At 41.8% G+C, this 23,525-nt stretch overlaps 1 protein-coding gene across 6 annotated transcripts in view; it reads right to left on the bottom strand.

Annotated features, from left to right (window-relative positions):
* Positions 1-23,525, bottom strand: part of LOC121962891 (uncharacterized) — a 326,081-nt gene that overhangs the window by 21,500 nt on the left and 281,056 nt on the right. For 2 of the 6 annotated variants that reach the window (XM_088074353.1, XM_088074352.1), the window contains exon 1: positions 179-7,790. The exons of 1 other annotated variant lie outside the window; for it this stretch is intronic. In XM_088074353.1, the coding sequence (XP_087930479.1) occupies positions 179-250 (72 nt within the window). In that variant the 5' untranslated portion in view covers positions 251-7,790. Of the gene's footprint in view, positions 1-178; positions 7,791-23,525 lie in introns of those variants that run through there. 3 more of the 6 variants (XM_088074349.1, XM_088074348.1, XM_088074351.1) reach the window with 3 other exon arrangements.

A 23,525-nucleotide genomic window follows, 5' to 3' on the forward strand; every position in this document is an offset into this window, starting at 1 on the left:
TTTAATATCAACCAATATATCATATATTGTTGTCAGCGTAGGCCCCAAAAATCCAGCAACTATCAAGCTCTAGTTGTTTATCTTTTGCACAAAACTGATTAAATTCCTCCATCTTTCCTCATAATAATCGTTTATCATGAGCAGGGTGCCAGAAAAACTGATTGTGATTTGCGTGTACCTGCAGGGCCGTGCGTTCAGCGTGTTTGTGTGCGCGAAGGCACCAACCACCGAGAGAGGAGTCCGGGGGCATCAGGGCTCGGAGGAAAAACAGCGAGAGAGTGAAAAAAAAAAAGATAAGAAATCAAAACCTCTCTTTCCCTTCTTTCTCTCCTGGCCTATTTTGCGCAGAGTATCTCATAACCGGAGAGTTTAGGGCTGTTTAATGCTAGGTGACACAGCAGTGTCCTGCAGTCTTTTCTTTCTTAATCCCTGGCATCTTCGGTAAAAGATCTCTCCGAAGAAACAGCGCTCGTTTCTGGCATCCAGCCGCCGGAGGGAAGGCGAGATTGTCAGGGCGCATTTCTCCTCTGCTCGCCAGCCATTCCTCAGGAGGCTTGTGTGTGTGTGTTTGTGTGGATAAATCCCCTTTTTTGGGGGAGTTAGGTAAAGTGAGTGGGGGGAGAGAAGAGGGGTGGCGGCCTCCACTCCCCCCCTTTGGAGAACAATTCCACCTTAAGCTCTTTCTGGAAATTACGGGAATGTTTCTCTTGTATTGCTCTTGTCACCTTGCCTCCAACATGGCCGCAAACAAGCTAAAGTGAAACTCAGTGATGCGTTTGCTCCAGAGCGGTGGAGGAAGGAGGAAGAAAAAGGAGGAGGAGGAGGAGGAGGAGGAGGAGGAGGCGGATGCCCGGCGGGCTGGTGTTTCGTGTCATCCTCTGATAGCGGCTTTTGTTTGGCCGGAGGAGGTTTGTGCAGAGGGATGCTGAGCGCGAGGCTGACTGTGTGTCCGGTAATCTCGCTGACCTCGCTGCCCAGCCGGCGAGGAGGGAACACAGTGTGAGGCCGAGTCGCTGCTCTCTCCTCTCTGCTGGTCCTTTTAGTGCAGCTCACATGGACTGTGAGCCATAATTTACCCTCCAAACTCTGCGTTTAGTCACATAAAGCCGCACAAGAGCTTAAAAACACATTAAATCATCTCTGCTTTGTATTATTTAAGCTTTTAACTTACTTATTGTGAAAAAAATAAGATATTTATGTTCATATTTCTGCTTTACTCAACTACATTTTCAGCAGGAATGGATGGAGACCCAGCTAGAGGAGATCGTTCCCAAAACATTGGCTAACGTTACCTACCAGCTGTAATAATGTCTTCAAGAAAACATTTTAATCGAATGTTCAAAGAACGTTTTAAGTATGTTTCTGTCAGATTAAATGCTGACTAACACGTAGCGTTTTAACTGCCATTCAGAGGATGTTTCGGTGACGTTGAGGTGACAGATCGGAGAATTTTTTTTCATAGACTTTGATTCAAAGGCAGTTGGAGCCAACTGCAATGTTGTCTTGATTATTCTGATCCTTGTTCTGTGCTAAAATGTGGGCATATTTTACATTTTATTATTGTTAACTTGTAATTATGTGACAAACAGTCTCAGGCAATGTTGCAGTGTAACGCAAAAGTATGGTAATGATTTGGAGAACAAACCAGTTTCTGCAGGAGCTTATTATGTCTTTCATCACCCTTAAAAAGTAACGACCGATGTGTAATCCATTACTTTTTTGAGTAACGATGACACGGGTGTGAGGCCGTAACTGCTGTTTAGTGCAATTATAAGTTAACCTTTGAATCTTTTACAGCGTCAGGTTTATTAAATGTTTTGGTTCATTTTGCTGCACCTTAAATGCATTACAAAGTCACTTTTTAGAGTTTTCAGGCTGCTTTCGTTACACAAACGTCAAAGTAAAATGTAAAGGAGGCCAAATAAAAAGCCTGCTGGTTGGCGGTGCTTTTTAATTATATTTAAAAAAAAGAGTTCGTCATTTTATGTTGTTCATGATGTTTAACCCTTTGAATCCTCAGCAAACTGGCTTGATTTCTTTCAAAAACACGGAAGGAGGCAACCGGCAACGACATGAAAAATGACCCAAAAATTAGCAAGAAACCACTGGTAGGTGCTCCTCCAGAGCAGCAAACACACAGAAGAGTAACTCGGCTCTCTGCGGCAGCAGATAAGGACGAGGTCGACCCCATACGTCCCATCTACAAGGCACCCGGGCGCCCAGGAAACCCGAGTTTCCCCAATCAAAAGTTCCATTAACCTGGAGCACCGGGAGCTAATTGAGAGCGGGAGAGGGTGAGATATATCACCGTGTCATTTCAGCCGCGCCGCTCGCCAACGTGCCGGCGTCAGCGGACGTCATACGCTGACACGTCTGACACATTTGTAATTATCCGGGATAATAAGAAATACGGCAACAAAACAGGCGAGCGGAGGCGACGGCTTTGGCGTGAAGTGGACGGGGAAAGACAATGAGCAGGAAGATTTTTCCAACCTTTGATAATGGAGATCATGTTTTTAAGCATTAGGAGTACGAAAATCCACAAATCTGCATGACTGTTTTGAAGATTTATGAATCTCAACTTCACACGTGCTCTTTGGTGGGGAGAGATCACCAGTTCATTATGTTTTGCACCGTTTTTTGATGCTCGCGTCTCTCTTATCTCCCCGAGAGGGTGAAAGATATTCTAATCTGTCGCCCCAATAGCCTTAAGCCGTGGTACGGCGAGTGGGCCAACTTTTGTTCCACATAATCCCTCCACCCCAGCGAGGGGAGGTCATGTTTGTCAAAATGTGGCGAAGTGAACATGGAATTTTTCTCCCTCCCCCTCTTCCTCCTTCTTCTTCGTGGGCTTAATTTGGAATTAAAAATGCATGCGATTTTGAACTTTAGATCTCTGGAGAGAGCCGTAAACAAGTATGAAATTAAGTGTCTTTTGAAATGCTGTGGCGGGGACGTGAAGCGAATTGAGGCGCTCACATTATTCAGCCATCAGACGGGTGAGCGGGTGACCGGAGTGGCCTCTCGAGTCGAATCGCTCACTGTTGGTCCGTACGGGCTAAAACAAAGACTGCAGGAACACCTCCGCGAAAACTGCACATTTCAGCACAGACTGAAAAAATGAATATCACGTCAAAGTAAAGACAGTTGGTGACGATGCAAATGACTTTTTCATCATCTCTAAGTGCGTTTTTATCCACTTCTACTTCACTTACGGGCCTTATGAAGCTACGCATTTTTTCTTGGAAATTTTCCGTTTTTCCGTACTCAAATCCGCAACTGACCTCTCCTGACCCCCTGCGTCCGAAACCTAGCAATGTTAAAAAATCCAAGAAACGTCCGAAAATCCAACCAATGTCCTAAAATTTTAGAAATGACCAAAAATCCAAGCAACATCCTACACTCCTTGAAATAAACTAAAAGCCCAGAAACATCCTAAAATCCTAGAAAGTTCCTACAGTCCGAGAAATGTCTTAGAAACGTTTCTGCAACACTATTTTGTATCCAAAACAGCCAAAACGTAACAAGTTTGCATGCCTGAGATTAACACGACACCTGACAGACGACTAACAAACAGTCTGACAACCCAAAAACAGAACGTCTCCGGCCTTTGCTATTTTCTTATTATTATTTTCCCCTAAAAGTGATAAAACTGCGAGTGCAGAGAGATGATTTCAACCTGTTTTAATACAAAAAACAACTTATTTTCCAACAGTCCTCTCACTAATGCGAGCACTCGATGGATAAAGTGTTGAGCAAATTGAATTTTTGACCCGATGGCAGCACCAGATCAAAAGTCAGGTGATCTTTAACGTCGACAGGGATTCATCCTCTGGGCACAATGATCGGCGGTTACAAATTTCATGGCGATCCATCCCAGAGTTGTTGACATATTTTACTCTGAGCGACACCTTTCACACTGTCACTGACCCGCGTCCACCGCCTGGAGTTTTCTTCTCCGACTCTGCTGAACTCAGCTGTGAGCTGGACGGTTTCGACACGAATGTTGACCCTCTTCATCAGGACCCGTCGTGTTTTCATTCTCCCTGCTGCAAACTTCCTCCCTCTCTCTCTTTAATTGCATAAGTGAAGCTCCGCTCTGCTAACGCTACATTTCCTCCTCTTTCTTCTCTCCGTCTGTGACGGCGTCCCAATATTTACACCTTTTTTTAAGAGCTCTTTGCTGCTCTTTGCTCATTAACAGCAGCAACATTTGTCCCTCTTTAATCGCGGGTCGCGCCGAGGTCACGCAGCACCTTAAGTAAAAGACGACGCTTCCTGTTCTCCCTCAGGCCGCCGAGAGCGACTTGTTAAGCAAATCTGCATCGTAATAGGCGATTAGTATTCATTTCTGCGCTCTGTTTCTACAAACTGAATCCTTTTGTTGCTTCACAGCGATGAGGACTCCCTAAAAAAACACAATGACTTCCATCGTTCAGGTTCAGGACTCGACAACACCTCAGAGGAATCCTTCAGCGGAGATTTAACTTTAAAGTGGCTCTCTGAACCCAAATTACACCGTATATTCGCTCCGAGCTCACTCGGCCCTCCTGCCAAAAACACACGCAGACAGCTGTGAGGTCGACCTGCCGGACGCGTCGTCACGGGTTACATTACATCTCAGGTATTCAGCCGAAACTCGAGCCCAGAGGCACTTAAAACTGTTGCAACAGCGAGAGATGCTCACATTTCTAAAAAATGACAGAGGAAGACACCGACACGGGTCAGAGGTCACGCCATGAGCTGATAGTCAAAGTCTACAAGTACGTCCACAGTTCAGAAAACTACGGGGGGCCAGAGGATAACATGAAACAATAATAAAGCTAATGATGTGTTACTCCTTTACAGTTAACAACTTAACAAAAGATGGCCCAAAAATTAGGAAAAAATAAGGAAATGACCTGGAAAAAAGTGCAAAAATTAAAAACATTTTTATATATTTTGTAATATATTTTGAAAATCCTACACATGTCCTAAAATCCTAGAAAAATCAGAGAAAGTAAAGAAAAAAAAAACCTAAGAAATGTCCTTAAATCCTAAAAATGTCCTACATCTGAGAAATGTCTTAAAATCCTAAAAATTGTCCAAAAAATCTGAGGAACATCCTAAAGACTGAAAAAATCCTAAAACCCTAAAAATGTCCTAAAATCCTAGAAATGTCCTTCATCTGAGAAATGTCTTAAAATCCCAGAAAATGTCCAAAAAACCTGAAAATGTTCAACAAAGAACAAAAAAACGCCCTAAAATCAGAGAAAATTCCAAAAAACCCGAAAACACTGTAAAATCTGAGGAACGTCCTAAAGACTGAAAAAATCCTAAAACCCTAAAATCCTAAAATGTCCTAAAATCCTAGAAATGTCCTAAATCTGAGAAACATGTATGCACAAGTTGAGTAGCCCTGCTTTAGTGACAGTACTTAAGAATAAGTGAGAATTTTTGGGGGCTAAATGTGCCTATATTTGGCGTACGTGAGGCAGGCGGAGCATTTCGGGAGTCCTTGTCGCCCCTCGTGTCCATGCACAGAGCCGGCGTCGCCATAAATACTCTGTTAATGTACCTGGAATAATGTAAAATGCGCATAACGGCAGTAAAAAGTTCAGATTCTGCATTAAAATCGGGCGGCAGTGAGACTCACAGAGACTAAGTGTCTAATCTGTTATTGCGTTTCGAGACGAGCGGATAAATAATAAATAATTCCTGCGGTCCGAGCAGCACAGAGCGGCTTCCACAAACAACTAAACCCTGTAACCTCGGCGGCGGCGGAGCGAGCAGCTGAAGCTGCTGCAGTCATCCATTGGAGCACAGACAGCTTGACCAGGGGAGCAACCCCCGGATGACGGATGGCGCGCGGCCGGAAATGAGCGCCTTTATCAGGCCGCATTATCCTCCAGCAGCCGATCCAGACAGGCCAGATTTTTATCGAACTGTATTGGATTTAGTAATTTCCTTTTCCAAGACAAATGGATTGAGATACTGCGGGGGGGGGGGGCTTATTGTCTGCAACCCCAGGGTGATTATTACTTATGATCCATTTAGTATTTGGGGCCCGTCCCAACACGTGCTGGTTATTACTCTCAGTCCGCCGCCGCTCGTTCACCTTTCTGTTAAAAAAGTTCAGTGAAGGGACTTTAACCCATAAAAAATTATCATAAAAAGAGGATTATAAACTCTTCTCAGGTTCACCTGAGCAGTCAAGTACGTCCACAGTTCAGAAAACTACAGGGGCCAAAGGACAACATGAAACAATAATAAAGCTAATAATGCATTACTCCTTTACAGTTAACAACTTAACAAAAGGTGGCCCAAAAATTAGGAAAAAATAAACAAGGAAATAACCAGGAAAAAGTTCAAAAATTAAAAACATATATATATATATAGTAGTATATTTTGAAAATCCTACACACGTCCTAAAATCCTAAAAAAAATCTGAGAAAGAAAAGAAAAAAAAACAAAAAATGACCCAAAAATTAGCAAGAAACTAGTAAAAAGTTCAAGAAAACTCCCTGAAAATTAAAAAAGACAAAAAAAAGACTTTAAAAAATACTTTAGATATATAATAAATATGTAACAGTTTTAAACGTTTATTTGTGATAGTTATGTAGTATTTTCATTATTTTTTTTACTTTTACGTTTAAAATTGTTACAAAAAAAATTTTTTTTAGCACTTTCTTGAGGTCATTTTTTTGTTTTTAATTTAATTTTATTTCGCTCATCTGACAAATTTCTTGTTTGTTTGGTTTTTTTTTTACTAATTTTAATGCTTTTTTTTGGGCCACTTCTCGTTAAGTTGCTCTTCGATCTCTTTCTGCATTTACGAGAGAAATCGAGCCGTTTTCTCGGGCTTTCAGCGGGTCAAAGTGATGTGGCAAACTTCACGTTATGCAAGATTAGGATTTGGACACATTTTTAGGCGTGGTTAAACACAAAATAGTTTCGATATGCTTGAAACTTGAGTCCCGGTTTACCGTTGGGAGATAAGGTCACGTCATCGGCGTAATTCGAATCATTTTGTCCACAAATCTGACAACAGTTTGATTTGAAAGCTGCCTGTTTAAGCACTCGTGCTTCACGCAGCAGTTGTTTGTGTATTTCACGTGAACGGGACACTTTTCAGCCAGCGGAGCCTCGTTCGGTCACATTAGTCGCTTTGGATTGAAGCGTTTCGAGCGGCATATGTTCTGCTCTCCCGCCTCCTTCGCTCTGCTCTCTCTGTGTGAACATGTGTGTACAAATCCCACGGCTGCGAACGCACAGACGGGGGAAGCACCTTGTGCCGACGAAAGCTGTGTCAGGTAATTTCACACTCTCGCACGCGAGCAGTCACGTCGGCCTCCCCCGAGCGAACTCATTACCTGTCTCGGCCGCCGAGCGCGCGGCGGTTGCACCTTCTGGAGGCGCTGGCGTTAAACAAGCTGCGCAGGTTTGGGGGGGTTTGCTGGTTTGTTGTTGTACTAAATGTGGCGGTGAAAAGCGACTAATGCGGAGTGTTCATCCGGATCCTGAGGGGGTTTTTGGGGTGAAAAAGCTGAAAAAATGCAGTGTGACGGACCTGGGGATCCTCAAACGGAGGCTAACCCGCGCAGGCAGCTCGCCTCACCTTGTAGCGACGACGAACGAGAGCGAGGCTGAGGGGGTCGGGGGGTCGAGGGGTCGAGGTTCACCTTCTGCAGGGAGAGCGCAGAGGCCCCGCCAGCTGTCTTCCTCCCTCTGTTTGGCTCCCCGACAAACCTCCCCCCTCCAACGCCATCGCCACCCCTGCAACCTCCCTGCCGCGCGGGAGCTGTCAAGAGGGGCGGACCTGCCAGCATGCATCTGGCTGACAGGCGACTGGGAAGGTGCACTGCGAGCGCACGTCACAATCAATAACCCCCGCTGAGAGCGATGGACTGGGGGGGTGGAGACGCTCCCCGCCACCTCTCTGCGTGTTTTTATTTTTGTACATGTTGGGGGGGGCGTGGTGGCGTGGTGGCGGCGTTGACTTGTCACCTAACAGCACACGCTCGCTCCGGGTCTCTGGGAGTTTGTTTTGAGAAAATACATATGCGCCGTGTGCAGGCGTGCGTGCATGCATGAAGAGCGAGTTTTGGAGGTGTGATACGTGACGTGATAAACTGTAGGTCAGCGATTTGGGGGAGGGGGAGACGAGGGGGAGGCGAAAAAAGGAAAGGAAGAAGGGAACTAAAGCAGAGGGATCATGGTAAAATGTTATGTGTTTGACTTTGGATTTACGGAGGCGGCGTACAACTTTACATGGTTGTACTGGTATTCATTTTCAGGCAGATTTTTGGTGATTTTTTTTCATTTAAAATTTTTCTCTATTTTGAAAGAAAGCTTTTTTTTTCTTTTTAAAAGGCAATTTTTAAAGAAAATAATGCAGGTTTTTAAAATATTTTTTGGTGATTTTCAAAGAAAAGACATTTTTTAAAAAAAATTAAAATTCAAGGCAAAAATGCATTTTGTAAAAGTTCTTTAAAGACACATTTCCGGTTATTTTAAAATATTGTCGGTCTTAAAAGTAACATTTCGGTGATTTTTTTTATTTAAAAATTTTTGTTGGCTCTTTTTTTTCTTTATATTTTTGGGTGATTTTTAATGAACAAATGTTGGCTTTCTTTTGTAAAATATCTAAAGCTTTATTTTAGACCAACTGCATTTAGCGGTATTTAGACCAGCTGCAGGATATTTTGACATAAAGTGCCTGAAACTCACACAAGGAGAAGTTCGAAAGACTCGATGACTTCAGTTCCCTCCTCTCTGATATCATTCAAAAATCACTTTCCAGCCTCCAAAAACAGTAATTTTATCTCTCTGAACATGGAAGCTGCGACTGCCACAATTAGTTAATCAGTCTGTGTTATTATTAAATTAGTACAACAAATTAACCGAAAGCAGTAAAAAAAACCCAAAATAAAACATTAAAATGACCTGAAGAAAGTGCTTTAAAAGTTCAAAATTCCATAAAATAATTTTAAATAATATTTTTTAAATTACGATAATTATAAAATAGTTTTGTGGACACTTTTTTTTCAAAAATAAATGTCTAAAACTACAATTTCTTGCAATTTTGCAGGGATTTTTCCTCTTTTTTTTTTCAAAAGAAAAAAGAGCCAATTTGCTCGGAGTTCAGTGGTTTATATACTTTTGAAAGCCGTCAAACGGTTACGTGTCGAAATATCAGGTCCGGCCTTCGAAAGCCTGAACAGAATATAAAAAAAAACAGTTTTCAGGTGCACCGGCTGCTGGTCTGTAAGGGGAAACTGTCCCGTGCATGTTTGCATGTGTGATCATGTGTGTTTGCTGCAGAGGACGGGGTGATCAATTACCTTTGCACTTACAGTCAACAGCCCGAGCCGCAGCTAACACGCTGCGAGATCCGTTACGACTGCTTCCCAGAAAAAGGGGAGAAGAAGAAGAGCTGCCGAGACCAGGATTTCCCGGCACATCCGCGCGGCCGTAAACAGATATAACAGGTTCCCTCCATCGTAAGACGAGAGAATGTCAATGGGGCCTGACACTGAGACACCCGAGCGCCGATCAATCGATAGCTGACATTACACCTCGGCCCGTCGGGGCTCTTGGAGTATTAAAGTTTGCATTACCGATGAGGTCCTGCTGGGTTTTTCCTCCTCCTCCCCCGATAATTCATGTTTACGAGCGCTGCTTATATTTGAAGGGTGATTATCCAGTCACATCAAAACCTTAATGAACCTCGTTTCACTGGCGCGGAGCAGAATCACGGTTTTCCTCTCTTTTTTTAGCAAATGAAATCTAATTTTGAAAGAATTCAGTCGCTGATTAAAGTGATTCTGCTGCTTTTTTTATGAAGCGAGATGGAGATGGTCACGGCTTTTGGACGCGTCACGTCACATTTAAGCCGACAGCGTCCTCCTCCTTTAGGTTTTTCTAAGCGCTGACAGATTTTCCTAACTGGGCAAATTAACTGGCTTTGATTCCTCGCTCATCTCCTCCTAAAGCCAATCAGAACGTGTTTACCATCACGGCCAGAGACTGAGGACGTCTCAGCGTGTTTCTGTTTTTTTTTTTAATCTGGCCTCTGATGTGACGTGGCCCTCCGTCCTCCACGAGCTCGCTTTTAATGAAGCGCCGAGCAATTATCAAAGACGCCGACTATTGATCTCCGCTCTGGTGCGAGGTCGGCCAGCCAGACGGCGGATTTTTTTTTTTTAAGTCACTTTTTCCAGCGCCGGTTCATTATGGGGACCGGGCACCATGAAAAGGGACGTCAGGGTGTCGGCCCTCGGCTGAGACCGTTCGGTTTTTGCTCGACAGACCTGATCGTTTTTGTAGTTTAAAAGGTCAGAATATTCTCACAGAGACAGAAAAGGGAGAAAATTTGGATAGTTTTCGCTTCTTTAGGGGGTTTGTACACTGTAAAAAGAGACGAGTTTGTTTTAAACTTTAAAAAGTTCGCGTCCATGCTGCCTTAAATTTTAAGTTGACTGAATTTTAAAAGACCAGTTGAGGTAAAAAGAAAACTTTTTTGTATAGTTTTACTTTATAACAGTGAAAAAATCTGAGTTGTTTAATTTTGTGAGTTTAACTTGACTTTAGCGTTAGTGTCCATGAACTGAGAAGACACGCTGAGTAACAAAAAAAATCGTTTTAATAGTTTTATTTGACTGTTCTGTAATAATTCAACTTTTTCAAGTCAACATTTAAGGCAGCACAGACACAAACTTTTTAAGTTAAAATAAATAGTTTCTTTAATTTGACCTGGTATTTAAGAAACTAGTTGTTTCAACAGTTGCTGTTTTTGCCGCCTAAAATGAATAAATTTGAGTGAATAATAAAATGTAGAAAGAAAATAGCCGTTTGAACTTAAAAAAGTTTGTAATCATGCTGCCTTAAATTTTTAAGTGGACTGAATTTGAGGATACGAGTTGATGTTTGATTTTAAGAGGAATCAAACCCATTTGCTATTCTCGATTTTTTCTCCCTTTTTTTAAGACTAATATTTGTTAAAATTTCTTGTAATCTGTGGGACATTTCTTGCCATGTTGGTTTTTGGCTTTTTTTCCATGTTTTCAAAAGAAATCAAACCAATTTGTTCAGTTTTCAAAGGGTCGGATCGCTCGTGACGACACAAGAAACCTGATGCCAATCGAAGTTTCAAAGGGTTAAATTCGGGTTCAGACACACGTTGGATTATAGAAGTTTTTGTGCAGATTAAACACGTATCAGTGCAGTATTGCAGAGTTTGTACGTGGAGAAGACGACGAAGAAAACAGTGAAATCCATCCAGGACAGAAGAGCTGCGCGTCTCTGTGTGGACGTCTGCACGGCCTGACCGAGGCAATAAAACTCTGACTCAGCCTCGTGAAAAATGCTGCCGCGCCGCTGCGGTCCGCTGCTCCGCTTCCAAACACATCGGCCCGTATTGTTACAGCGCTGTGTTTACCTTCGGGCCCCGACGCTCTTCATTTTTGCATCGCCACCTGTCACCGAGCTCTCATTTATAACGCGAGCGGGTTCCTTGCCCTTCCAAACAATGCCAGAACTGTGAAACTTTCTGTTATATTTATACCAAAAAGAAATATAAATATTTGAACTAGCGTTTAATGGGGGGTTTTGTGCATTCCATCAAATCGTACACAACCTCAATTGTTACCTTGGACGAGCGGCCGGCCTGTATTTACTTTGGGGTCTGCGTGAGTGATATCCGCATTGATGCTGTTTGCCATATTAGTGAGCTCAGACCTGAAACTCTCCAGCTGAACTATTGCGGCTGTGTACACAATTTAGATGAAAATCCTGTTTATATTGCAAAAGAGGTGTATTTTGTAAGCCCTTTTCCCCCCCAGCGTGCTGTATATATTTAATTGTGAAATATATCCAGCGCGGCCGGTGTGTCCTGATGGCCTGATGTATCCCAGAATGCACCTTCAGCTGGGTCAGAACATTTGGTATCACTTTCTATTAAGACTCAGTTTTTCAGAAATTGTGGATTTATCAACAGTTTATGTTATTTTTGTGCTTTTTACACCAATAATGAGTTGAATTTGGGGTCTTAAAAGGATGCTACTGAGGTGATCCTTAAAAAAGTTTTATTCATAACGACTTTTCTCTTTTTGCAGCGGCATGTTTAACCCTTTGAAACCTTGATCACTTCTCTTGTGATGCTTTAAGAGGCGTTTTACAAGTATTTAGACCTCTGAAACCTTAATAAACTGGTTCAGTTTCTTCCAAAAGCAGGAGGGGAAAAAAGCAGTTTGCGACTTTTTTTAAGTTAATGTTCCACCAATTGCATGATTTTAAATTTAAATTAAAAGAATTTTTTTTAATTAAGAAAAAAACTGTCCAACTGTCTAAGAAAAGGAGATTATCATAAACACATATTTAAAAAGATGTTAAAGTTTTATTAGAAATTTTAAGCCACTTTTTTTGAGGTCATTCTGTTGTTTGTTTTCTTTTTATGTGTTTTTTCAAGTAATTTTCTCAGATTTTCTTTTCTTTCTTTCTTTTTTTTTTTTTTTTTTTTTACAAATGTCTTGCTTATTTTTATTTATTTCTTAAATTGAACTGAAGCCAGTTTACTCAGCTTTCACATAAACTAGTTATGGATGTTTTTTCTGTTTCCTCACTTAAAGGTCTCCACAGAACCACTCAGCTCCTACCATGATTATTATATATTATTTGTTTCTCAAATAGTCTAATGATTTAAAAAAAAAAATATTTAGATTTTAATTACTTGATCAATAAAACAATTAGTTTAAAGAAAAGTAAATATCAAACACTTATTTTACACTTAACACACTTATTTAATCATCTTTCATAAAAATATCAATAATAAAAGCATTATAGTTTATTTTGGTTTTAAATGCTTTTAATTTAAATGAAAAAAATCTATATTTTCATGTCTCTGCTGTTATGAGAGTATTTGTAGCTAATATCGTTGTAATAAACTCTATTTGTTTAACCTCAGATCAGAAATATTCGGGATCTCAAACTCTAAAGGATTTCTGGGACGCATATATTTAGTTTTTTGCCACATTTCGGTCTAAATGACACACACACAGAGGCTAAAATGATTATCAGAAATAGCCAAAAATAACAAATTTAACCCTCGATTTGGAAAAGCTCCCAAAAACAAATCTCAACAGAAAAGTTTAGACGTCATCAAGTCCAAAATGTGACCGATCTGAGACGCTGCTGCACAAAACGGACCTAATTCAGAGGACATTTGCACTCACACTCTGTCACAGAGGTGCAACCAATATTTGGGTTTTGTTCGCCATCATCATCACCTTTTAACATCCTGATTAATCGCATGTTTCTCAAAGCAGTTATGAAGTCCATTTTGAGATTATTTGGCAAAAACTGTTCTGAGTCATGAGTGACCACAGAAAGCATTTTCACCACGACATCCTGAGGTCAGAGGTCAGCTGTCGTCCTTATATCGCCAAAACCCATCACACTCCCCGAAAAGCTAACACGGCTGATGACGTTGGATTCCTCGGTTTTTACATGAAACCATCAGTCGGAGAGTTTCGATTACAGATTGGTGCAAAACTTATATTTTCCAAAAGTTGATAAAACACAACTGCGTTTCCACTCAGTGACGCTCTGATCGTGTTCTCGCGATGTTGGCGATGAAGGCGTGTTATGGAGCGATAACGGAAAGTTTAGCCCCTGACACATGGGAGCAGCCACATATTTATTTTTTTTACTTTATATGTAATTTTATTTTTGCTTCTTTTCTTTACTTTTCTCATTTTTTAAATTTATTTATTTTATCTTATTTCCAGGTAATTTTCTTGTACTTTTTACTGATTTGCGTCTGATTTTTAGGTCGTTTCTTCTTCTTGTGCTTGTTGCCGTTTTCCCACATTTTGGAAAAAAATCAAAGCAATGTGCTCAGGTTTCAAAGGGTTAACATCATAAAGGATTAACTACCTTGTAAATACATTGTTGCTAATCTAAAAAGCATCTAAAAAGAAGATTGTAACAGTAATTTCAACACATTTAAGGTTATTTTTGATCAATAAATGACACATTATAACTTCTAAACTGCGTCTATGTGAAAAGTGATATCGTATCAGAGCGATTCTCCAGATTAACTCTGACGGATTTTACTTTTCTTCGGCAGGAGTTGCTTTTGATTCTGACTGGCGGGATAATTCAGAGAGCTTCCACATGACATCGACCACATGACGCGGCTGCATGTAACCCCGCTCGGACTTAAAGATCTCTGAAAAGAGCCAATTTGAGATTATCACGTCCTGATCTGCGCGGATGTGTCGGGCCCCCGGTCGCTGTCAGCTGCGCGACCAGGACACACATGGTTTAGGAATGCACAGATGCCTCGTCGTCGCCGTTAATCTCCCCGAGTGGCTCGCGTCTCGATGGCATCCATATGCAACTTTAATTTCGGCACTTCAAACTGCAGGGGGATAAAGATAGCTTTTTGAAGATTGCTTTTCATGTTCGCTACGTTTGTCTAAGTGTAGCCGAGGAGATCTGGACGGCTTTTTTCTCTTTTGTGGCGTCTTAAATGAAGGAAAAAAAAAAAAAAAAAAGACACTCAGCTTGGAGATGAAGCGTCTGAAAAACGTCGGCTTTAGAGGCAATTTCCTGCTATTGTTTCCACTAACGAGATAAACACTTTCTGTCAATCAGAGGCGTCACGTTTCTGCGTCGTGCAGAAATGACATGTGGTACCAGTCAGCGGTTGATGGAAATAGTCATTTTGTGGAGACTTCATTGAGCTGCCAGCTGTTTGTTTTTTTTTACATTCCTGTATTTTTTGAACCCATAAAGTGTCCGGCTTCTTTCAGAAGTGCCGCGCTCCCCGTATAAATACGCTCCTAACAAACAGCCATAACGTCCATGTTATATGATCCCTATTGTTTCTCCTTTAGCTTCCATCCAAATCAACCGGAGCTGCTCGCAGAGGGGCCAGCGCTAAAAGGATATGGAGCTTTCAGATGGCACCTAAGTGCTGTATCGCATAACCAGCGTGCCTTTTTATGGATTAACAGTTTATTCCTTTTGCTGGAGCCACACCAAAGCGCCGCGGCCCTCTGTAAAATATACTGCTTTTGGTGAATTATGAGCGTGGCCTTCGTCCAAGTGCCTGCGGCCTTCCTGTTTATTTGTACGGCGGCGCAGGTCGGCGGCGAGGTGGGGTCCGACGGATCCAGCTGAGCATGTGTAAACACTCATCCTGGGAGCCGCGGTGAAAGTGGCTGTTTTGCTCCGGCGAGGGGATTTTTTTACGGCCCATTGTTTTTAACACAGAATCGACCTCTTAAAAACATTGGACACTCTCTCATGGCTCTCCTGTGGCCTGAGGAGTGCTTTGTATATGCCTATTGACAAAATATTTCTGTGTTATGGCATGTGTATACTGCGACTCGTATAAACTGGGAGAGAAACACGAGCGCGCTGGCGGGAACATCACGATCATTTCATGCAAGTGCTCCCTGGAAAGCTCTCCGGATGCCGGCTTAAGAAACACTTTTCCTTCACTGTGAACCTCAGACGGAGCTCAGTCTCACCTTTAATCCAAACTCGCTGCACGACTGCTGCATTTTTGCTCCATTTCCCATCAGATAACGCTTACAAAGAGCAGAATTCATCATTTTTAAGCACTGAAAGCGATCAAAAACTGACCTGAGCTGGATGAAAAACAAGAATTAGGAACTCTTAGGAAACCTGCAGCGACTTCACTTTTCTTTCACCCTTTGAAAGCTGAACAAATTCATGCAATTTCTTTCAAAAACGTGAAAAAAGACAATAAGCAACTTGGTAATAAATGTACCACGACTTTCAAAAAATTAATAGATTTAGAAAATTATTTTAAAAAGATAAGGAAAAATATCAAGGGAAAAATGAAAAAATCTACGGAAAAATATATTTCTAATCATTATTACATAATAAAATTATTACAGAATTATTTTCTAGCACTTTTCCCAGGTCTTTTTTGTTTAACCTTAATTTTGTTTTACCCAAATATTAGAAAGATATTATTAAAAAAGTTATAAAAATGAAAACAAGCACAAAAAGAAAAGCAAAAGGGAAAAAGTGAATGAAATAAAAATAATTAACTGAAATAATAATTTTAAGTATCCATTTTTTCTGTAAAATAATTTTCAAACATAATTTTCTGGAAATATTTTTTGAAAAGCTAATTTTCAGGTAATTTGCTTTTAATATTTTCTTGCAATTTGCAGGACAATTATGCCTTTTTTTATTTTTTCAAGGAAATCAGTTCAGTTTGGTTAAATGCTCGTGAAAGACGTCAAAGTGCAGCACAAGAAAACTGAAGAAAACTGAGGGCGATCCAGATTTCAAAGGGTTAAGAAAACAAACTGTCCTCGGCTCTCAAAAGTTGCAGCCTGACTGAAGAAAGACGGCCAAGTTTTTAATCTGATTATGGAGGAACTCACGAGGCGGGATTTCACGATGCTGGCACAACGCATCACGACACGGAAGTTAAATGGAAGCTGCGACTGTATACAGTTGGACACACGGGGGACAAACACACTCCCCGATCGTCTTCATGTCACTTTAACCCTTGAGCGTGATCGTGGGGACATTTCCAGAGTGACTTGTGTGTTGCTGTTGTCAACACGACGCGGGTTATCCACAGGCGAAAGGGCACGGCCGCAACTCTGACTCAACCGAACTCAAAGCGTTTCAGCCTCAACCGGCGCAGAGCGGCCGCTCATCTGCTGCGACATCACGGAGACGATGATGACGGGCGTTGTGAGGACGCAGTTTGGGGACAAGCCGGAGAAAAACGCATGTGCAGGGTGGTGGTTGGAAGGAGAGGAGGAAGGGACGGGCGGCTGTTTGAGTGTTGCCACTATGTGAAAGCTTCTCCGGGCTGCCCGTGCACTTTGACACCGGTAGCCAAGTCCCGCAGGCCGCGACCGTCAGGGTGAAGTGTGTGTTTGTTGCTGCTGAAGGGGTGTGGGAGCGGGATCCAAGCCAGGGTCAGGGGGTTAGCTGCATGTCCTAAAAGCAAACTGTAACCTACTTTCACCCCCCACACACACTCCAGCGAGCCAGGCAGACATCCTGCCACGGAGTCCACTCTTGACGCTCTGTCTGTTTCGCAAAGTCAAAAGGCCACAAGAGAGAAGAGGTAGTTCACCGAAAACTTTGGGGCATCTACCAAAGAGCCGCAGAGTTCCCAGAGTGCCGATGGTTTCAGTGTGGGTGGCTCCGATCCCTCAGCCCCGCAGTGTTACTGTCATTGCGTAACTGCAGAGTAAACATTTCACATGATGAGACGCGGTTTCACTGCAGATGCAGAATCATTTAGAGTAATGTATATTTTAGGCAGATATTCAAGAAAATGAGGCGCCGACTGTTTCAAAAATTATGACAAAGATGAATAATTAAGATTTTTAAAGCCACACAGTGACTTAGTATTAAACTAGCCCTGAGTTAACCCTTTGAAATCTGGATGGACAGCAGTTTGCGTGTGCTGCGTTCAGACACTTTTTCACAAGTATTGAAACGAGGGATGTATCGATGCACTGTGAGGCAGTTAAAAATCGATACAAAGTACTTGAGATTCAAATCGGTGAAACGAAAAATGAACCAGAGGGCGTAATGTGCTTTTGACTTCGCTTGCTGCAAGTGCTGCGTCTCTACGTGTTCAACGTCCTACGTCACGTCCGAGACAAGAGACAGCTCGCCAACGTAAGTAAGACGAAGCAAAGGCTCCGCGACAGGTGATATTCAAATCGAAGATGCATCCTCCAAATAATGCAAATAATGCAGGAGGATGCTGAACCAACCATACAACCAACATGATGCAGCACGTGAGCTGCACGGTCAGCCCCGCCTACGCACGTTACTCCTCAACCACGACTACACAGCCAAACCACACTGACAAGCGTATTTGCAACCCCGCTCGTCGAAACGAGTACGAGAGCCAAAGAGAGAGCCCAACTTATCAACAACATTAGGGAGACGCCCAACTTAGTTCTTCAAAGTCGACCTCTCTGCTTTCCCCTCTGAAGCAAACCTTTCCACAGCAGCCACCTTTGTCCAAGAGAAAGGGACATTTCTTTGATTTTAGGACATATGTAGTATTTAGGACATTTCTAGTATTTTAGGACATTTCTAGTATTTTAGGACATTTTTAGTATTTCAGGATGTTTCTCTGACTTTAGGATGTTTCTAGGATTATTGGACATTTAAAGAATTTAAGGACATTCCTGGGATTTTAGGACACTAGGGCCTCTGTCAGGGGGTGCGGGGGATCCTCCACTGGCACTTTATCGATGAACAGACTCTATTTTGATGCTGTTTTATGCACTCTGGTTATCGGGGGCCAGTTTTGGCCAACATTTCTTACTGACCCCAGTCAAAGCAGCTAGAACTGGATTTATGTTTTATATTTTTGTTTATTTGTGGTTAACACAAGCTGAAGCGACTTTCATGTTTTGTTCTATGGTATAAAATACATCAATAAATACTCTGCTGTGAACTTTGAAGCTTTAATGTATCTTAAAAAAGATGGCTGCTAATATGTGGCTTAATAAGACAATCGGCCTGAACACAGATTTACATCCTCGGTGTGGTGGCGTTGTTGAAGTCATGTTACCGTGCTGTAGTTTGTTTCAAGCTTAATGTTAACGTTTAAGTTCTGGCGATTGCATTTAAGCAACCAGCGTCGGCATGTGAGTCCAGAGCGGAAATTGAGGGCCAAAATGGCTTTGATTGCGACACAAAGCTTTATTAGGTTATTAATCTCCTCAGCAATGTTTCAGGACCACGGACAGCGCCTGTGTGCTCGCTGCTGCAGAGGCTTCTACGAAAAAACTGCCGGAGCTGTCCGTGGTCCTGAAACTACTGCTAGCTATATCACACGTCTCGCCCAATTATGTTGTTGTTTTAGCTATTTATCATAAAATAAATTAGTATATCCTTCCAGTTTTACTTTCTATTTAACGATTAACATTCTTTCTTAAAAAGAGAAAATGGAAGTTTATTTACTTTTCGGACGTAACGTTAATCTATAACAGCAAACTGGTTTCACCTCCCTGCACAGCGACTACAGGTGGAAAATAATTCTGCTGAATCTCTCCTTGTTTTATATAAGGTTAGTTGTTAAAAACATATTTTTAATGTTAATCCATTATACATTTGAGACATTTTCAAAGCACTGTAATGGTAAATATGCGTGAAAATAATGATAGTTCTGGTAATACTACTGATTCTATGGTAACAAATTTGTATATGTTGGTATACCAAAATATTACAAGCATAATAACAGTACATGATTTGTAATTTTGATTTTTCTCTGTGTTTTGGTGTTTTACCATCTCACCTGTTTTTGTGTTTTATTTTTTACTCTCCCAGTCTACAGAAAATTATATTACATTATGACAGAAATGAGTTGCAGCTAAACTAGTTTGGAAAACAGACGATACGGCACTTCAACAGGGAGGACGCCGAGGACCAGGGAGGTCTGGCCCATTAGGGACGACGCAGAGGGCAACAGAACATTTCTAGGATTTTAGGACAAAAGAAGTTGCTAGAAAAACTGCCAGAGGTCACTAAATAACACCCACATGTGGTGACGAAAAAGCTGCTGGAAAGCTGTTTAGAAACACTGACATGATGCCTATGAAACATACCACTGTGAAGTATCTGTAGTTTGCAGAAACGCAAACATTTTTGACTGGAGACTGAGCTGCAATACAAAAAGTCACACTTATATTACGGGAAATCTGTTTCTTCAAAATCAGGTTACCAGTATATGAAAGCATTTTATTGGAGACAAGGTTGCTGTGTTTCCCTGCTACGTGCCGCCGAGCCGCTGCCCCGCAGGCTCCCGACCCTCCCGCTAACCTCAGCGCAGCATCCAGTCGATGCAAACTCCCCGACAGGAACACACACAGACGCACGGCGAGAACGAGATCGGCTCCGCTCAGGATCACCCCGCTCGTCTACTCTCAGCCACTCGCTGCCAGTTTGAAGTCTGACTCTGAGGCGCGCTCGAGATCTTATAGGGTTTGAAGTCGAGAGCCGCGGCACCGACAAGTACCCGCTCCTCCTTTCACCTCGGAGCGTTTCTAACCCCAGAAACAAAGCGGAGAAATTGTCTCCCAGATCAAGCAGAAGGAGGGAAAAACAGCGAACATCTCCAGGAGGCGTGTTTTTTTTCTGTGGTGGGGAAGGATCAGTGGAGCATCAGTGATCACATTAAGCATGATGCTGTTAAAAATCTCCCTCAGACCTGATCAGCCTCCTTTTCTCGGCCCTTGAAGCTCTTCTGCACCGGTAAAAACATGTCAGGACGGATAAGAAACTTGACTTCTGTTTCGTAGTTTCTGCACAAGCTTCAGAAACGGAGAATGTGTTTGCAGAGAGCGGACAGGATAAAAAGTGAGGAGGACACAGAGACATGACCTCTGAGCTCACTATAGCTGCTAATCTGTTACATTAATATAAAGAACTGCATTTGCAGATCAACCTTAACATCTTGTCCTCGAAAAGTCTTCAAGAATAAAAAAAATCTCATTCAATATTGTCTTTTCTTAAGCGCAACTTTAATTTAACTTTCGTGCTTTTGAAAAATGTCAATCTTACGTCAACTAATTGACACCAATTAACCAGATCAACATTGGTGATACTTGCTGAATGTATCACATTTATCCCTTTAAAACATGATTTTTTTCCCCAAAATCATGCGCAGAAGGCAATAATCAACGTAACGGGAAAAAATAAATAAATAAAAGAAATTTAAAAAGCATATTTTTTGTCTGTAACATCTTTGAAAATATAAAAACGAATTAAGAATATCGTTTTCTGGACATTTCTACCTTAAAAATGAGAACGGCCCTACTGAAAACAAAAAGTCTTTCCTTCGCGCTTTTAAAAAAATCTGTGTTCGTATGTTAACGTTGTGAAAACGGTCTTCGTGTACACAGATCTGCAAAAACAACCGAAAATGCTGTAGTATTTGGCGGTGCAACTTTGCGTTGACATACCATAGCAGAACATCTCGTGCATGCACATAAAGGCGTCTACAGAGCGGTTACTACAAACAAGAAGACGATGGCGAACGCACGAGAACAGACAACGAAAAAAACTCAGTCAGCAGCACAAGCAAAGCTCGGTCATCCGTTATTGTTGTTATTGTTGTTGTTGTTGTTGTTGTTGTTCTTGTTGTTATTGTTGTTGTTATTGTTACACGGTGACAGAAAAGGTGGCGCTTTTAAAAAAGATCCCTCTAGAACCTGGTTTCAAAAGTTTGCATTTCCTGTCTCCTAAAACGCAGCTGTCGTGTGAACAAAACGCCAAAGTTTAACATTTCATGCAAGAAACGTTGCTGTGTGAACAGCCACTTAGAGTTATTTAAAGTCTACTCCTAAAAAACTTAAAAAAAGGCATTAATTAAATGTCATCTGGTGTTCATTAAAGACACCGGGAGGCGACAGAGACGCTCGACCTGCACCTGAGCTCTCTGATCAGATCTTTGCTGAGTATTAATCAGGAACCACATGCTTTTACTGTGATTTGTAAATAAAGAGATTTCAAAAACGGGCTTTATTTCAATGGATTTGCATCTTGTCGAGACTCACGCAGCTGCACGGTGCGGATTTGTTTGGTTTTTTCAGATACATAAAGACACATGGCAAAACAAGCCATAGTTTGGAAGTTGGAGGTTGTTTTATTCATGTAGCTTGAAGACGCAGACAGAGTCTGCTGGAAGCTCTCTGGCATGGCGGGAAGTCAAGCGAGGAGAGATAAGGGCTGTATAGAGCAGCAGGAGAACATCAGTTGGGGGAAAAATAGTTGAACAGTAACCGCAGGACGCGCCGCCGGAGACAAATATTTCATCAGAAAAGTTCCCAGATACAGGCTGAGGGAAAGTCGGGCGCTCAGTGTGCTCGCGAGCGCACCCCGCCCCTCGGTTTGTCTTTGACACGGCGAGCTGGTAAATATGTGTTTTCCTCCGCAGTGATTGGAGATGGGTTTCAGTGCCTGGAATAAATCATTGTGGCTTCTGAAAAGCAAATACATATCTGTTGCTCAGCTTATTGACAATGTAGAGAGACCGGAGAATAAATAAAGAGAAGAAGGGAGGAAATGAAGGCGGCTGCCCAATCATGACGCCTGCTTAAGACCTCATTGCTTCTGAGTGCTACTTTACTGTTGCCGTATTTTGACTGAAATCTTAATGCAATGAGGATTAAAGGGATTACAACATAATCTTGAATAATCCAAAGTGCCACGGACGGAGGAGCGCTTGTAATAACGGCGTAAAACCCGTCCGGAGGTCTGACAACATTGTCAGTCACGGCAAGGATTAAATATTTGCGGGAAAAACTTTCGACTAATGCCCGCAAACCATCGCGGGGGGAAAAAGCACGAAGGCCAGAAGGCAATTTAAGAGACATATAGCACCTCTGTAAGTGCCGGCCACCCTCCGCCAGGACAAAGACGAGGGGGAGTCGGGCTTTTTAAGCAGATTTACTCCTCCAATTTTTGTTTTTGATCAATGCTCAGGCAGGTTCATTACACATGTAAAGCACGGGGAGGTTTGAGGAATGAAAATGTTCTCACAACCCCAGAATCAATTCTTATTAGGTTTACTGAAATGCCATCAACATGTCCATTAGCTTTTCCATTAATTTATATTTTTTCCCCCTCAAGAGCACAGCTTCCTTGTGTATTTTAAGGATTATGGCAAGCATCACCAGAAATTATCTTTTGAGCTAAATAACCCATATTCATCGACGTGAACCTGCCTTTAATTACAGCCCCTTCACTCAATAACAGCTAAAATCTGTTTGGGGAGGCACATTAGCGGGTTTGATGCAGACCTTGCCTGGATGCTCGTGTGATTGAAGTCGTATTGACGCTTTACTCCTCCCCAACAAGTTAACTGAATGAATATAAATTGAGTGCTTTTAGAAACAGAATCTACATTTACAGGAATTTGTCTCGGTGAAGAAGAAGCGGAGACGCTGACGACTAAAATGGGGACAGTACAACGAGGCCGGACTGCAGAAAGACAGTGTGTACACGCAGCGTATATATGATAAATCTGCTTTATATTGAATATTCAATAACTGTGTGCGTTCAGGCAGCAACACATTGTGATGTGTGGAGTTCAGACTTTGACGCTTTGCATGGGATCAGTCATTTTGTGTTACTGCTGTCGGGTGGAAATAAATCCAGCGCTTCAAAACATATCAAGTTTCATATTTCATGTTTTCAAACCTCGATCGACATGACTTTTCTCGTGCTGCAAAATAACTTTTGTAAACACAGCAAAAAAAAGACAATGAGCTACTTGGCAAAAGGTGCTCGCCAATTGCAATACATTATTCGATTTTTAGAGAATTATTTTTAAAAAAAAGATAGGGCTAAATCTCCAAAAAATACATTATAATCTTAATATGTTTAAAAGTATTTTAAAGATATATTTTTTAACATTTTTTTCCCAGGTCATGTACGTATTTGTTTGTTTTATCCTTTTTCTTTCTTTCTTTTGCTTGTGCTTTTTTCATTTTTATAATGCTAATTTTTTG

The sequence above is a fragment of the Plectropomus leopardus genome, chromosome 24, assembly GCF_026936395.1.
Source record: "Plectropomus leopardus strain MGB_pleo_1.0 chromosome 24, ASM2693639v1, whole genome shotgun sequence".
Classification (NCBI taxonomy): Eukaryota; Metazoa; Chordata; class Actinopteri; order Perciformes; family Serranidae; genus Plectropomus; species Plectropomus leopardus.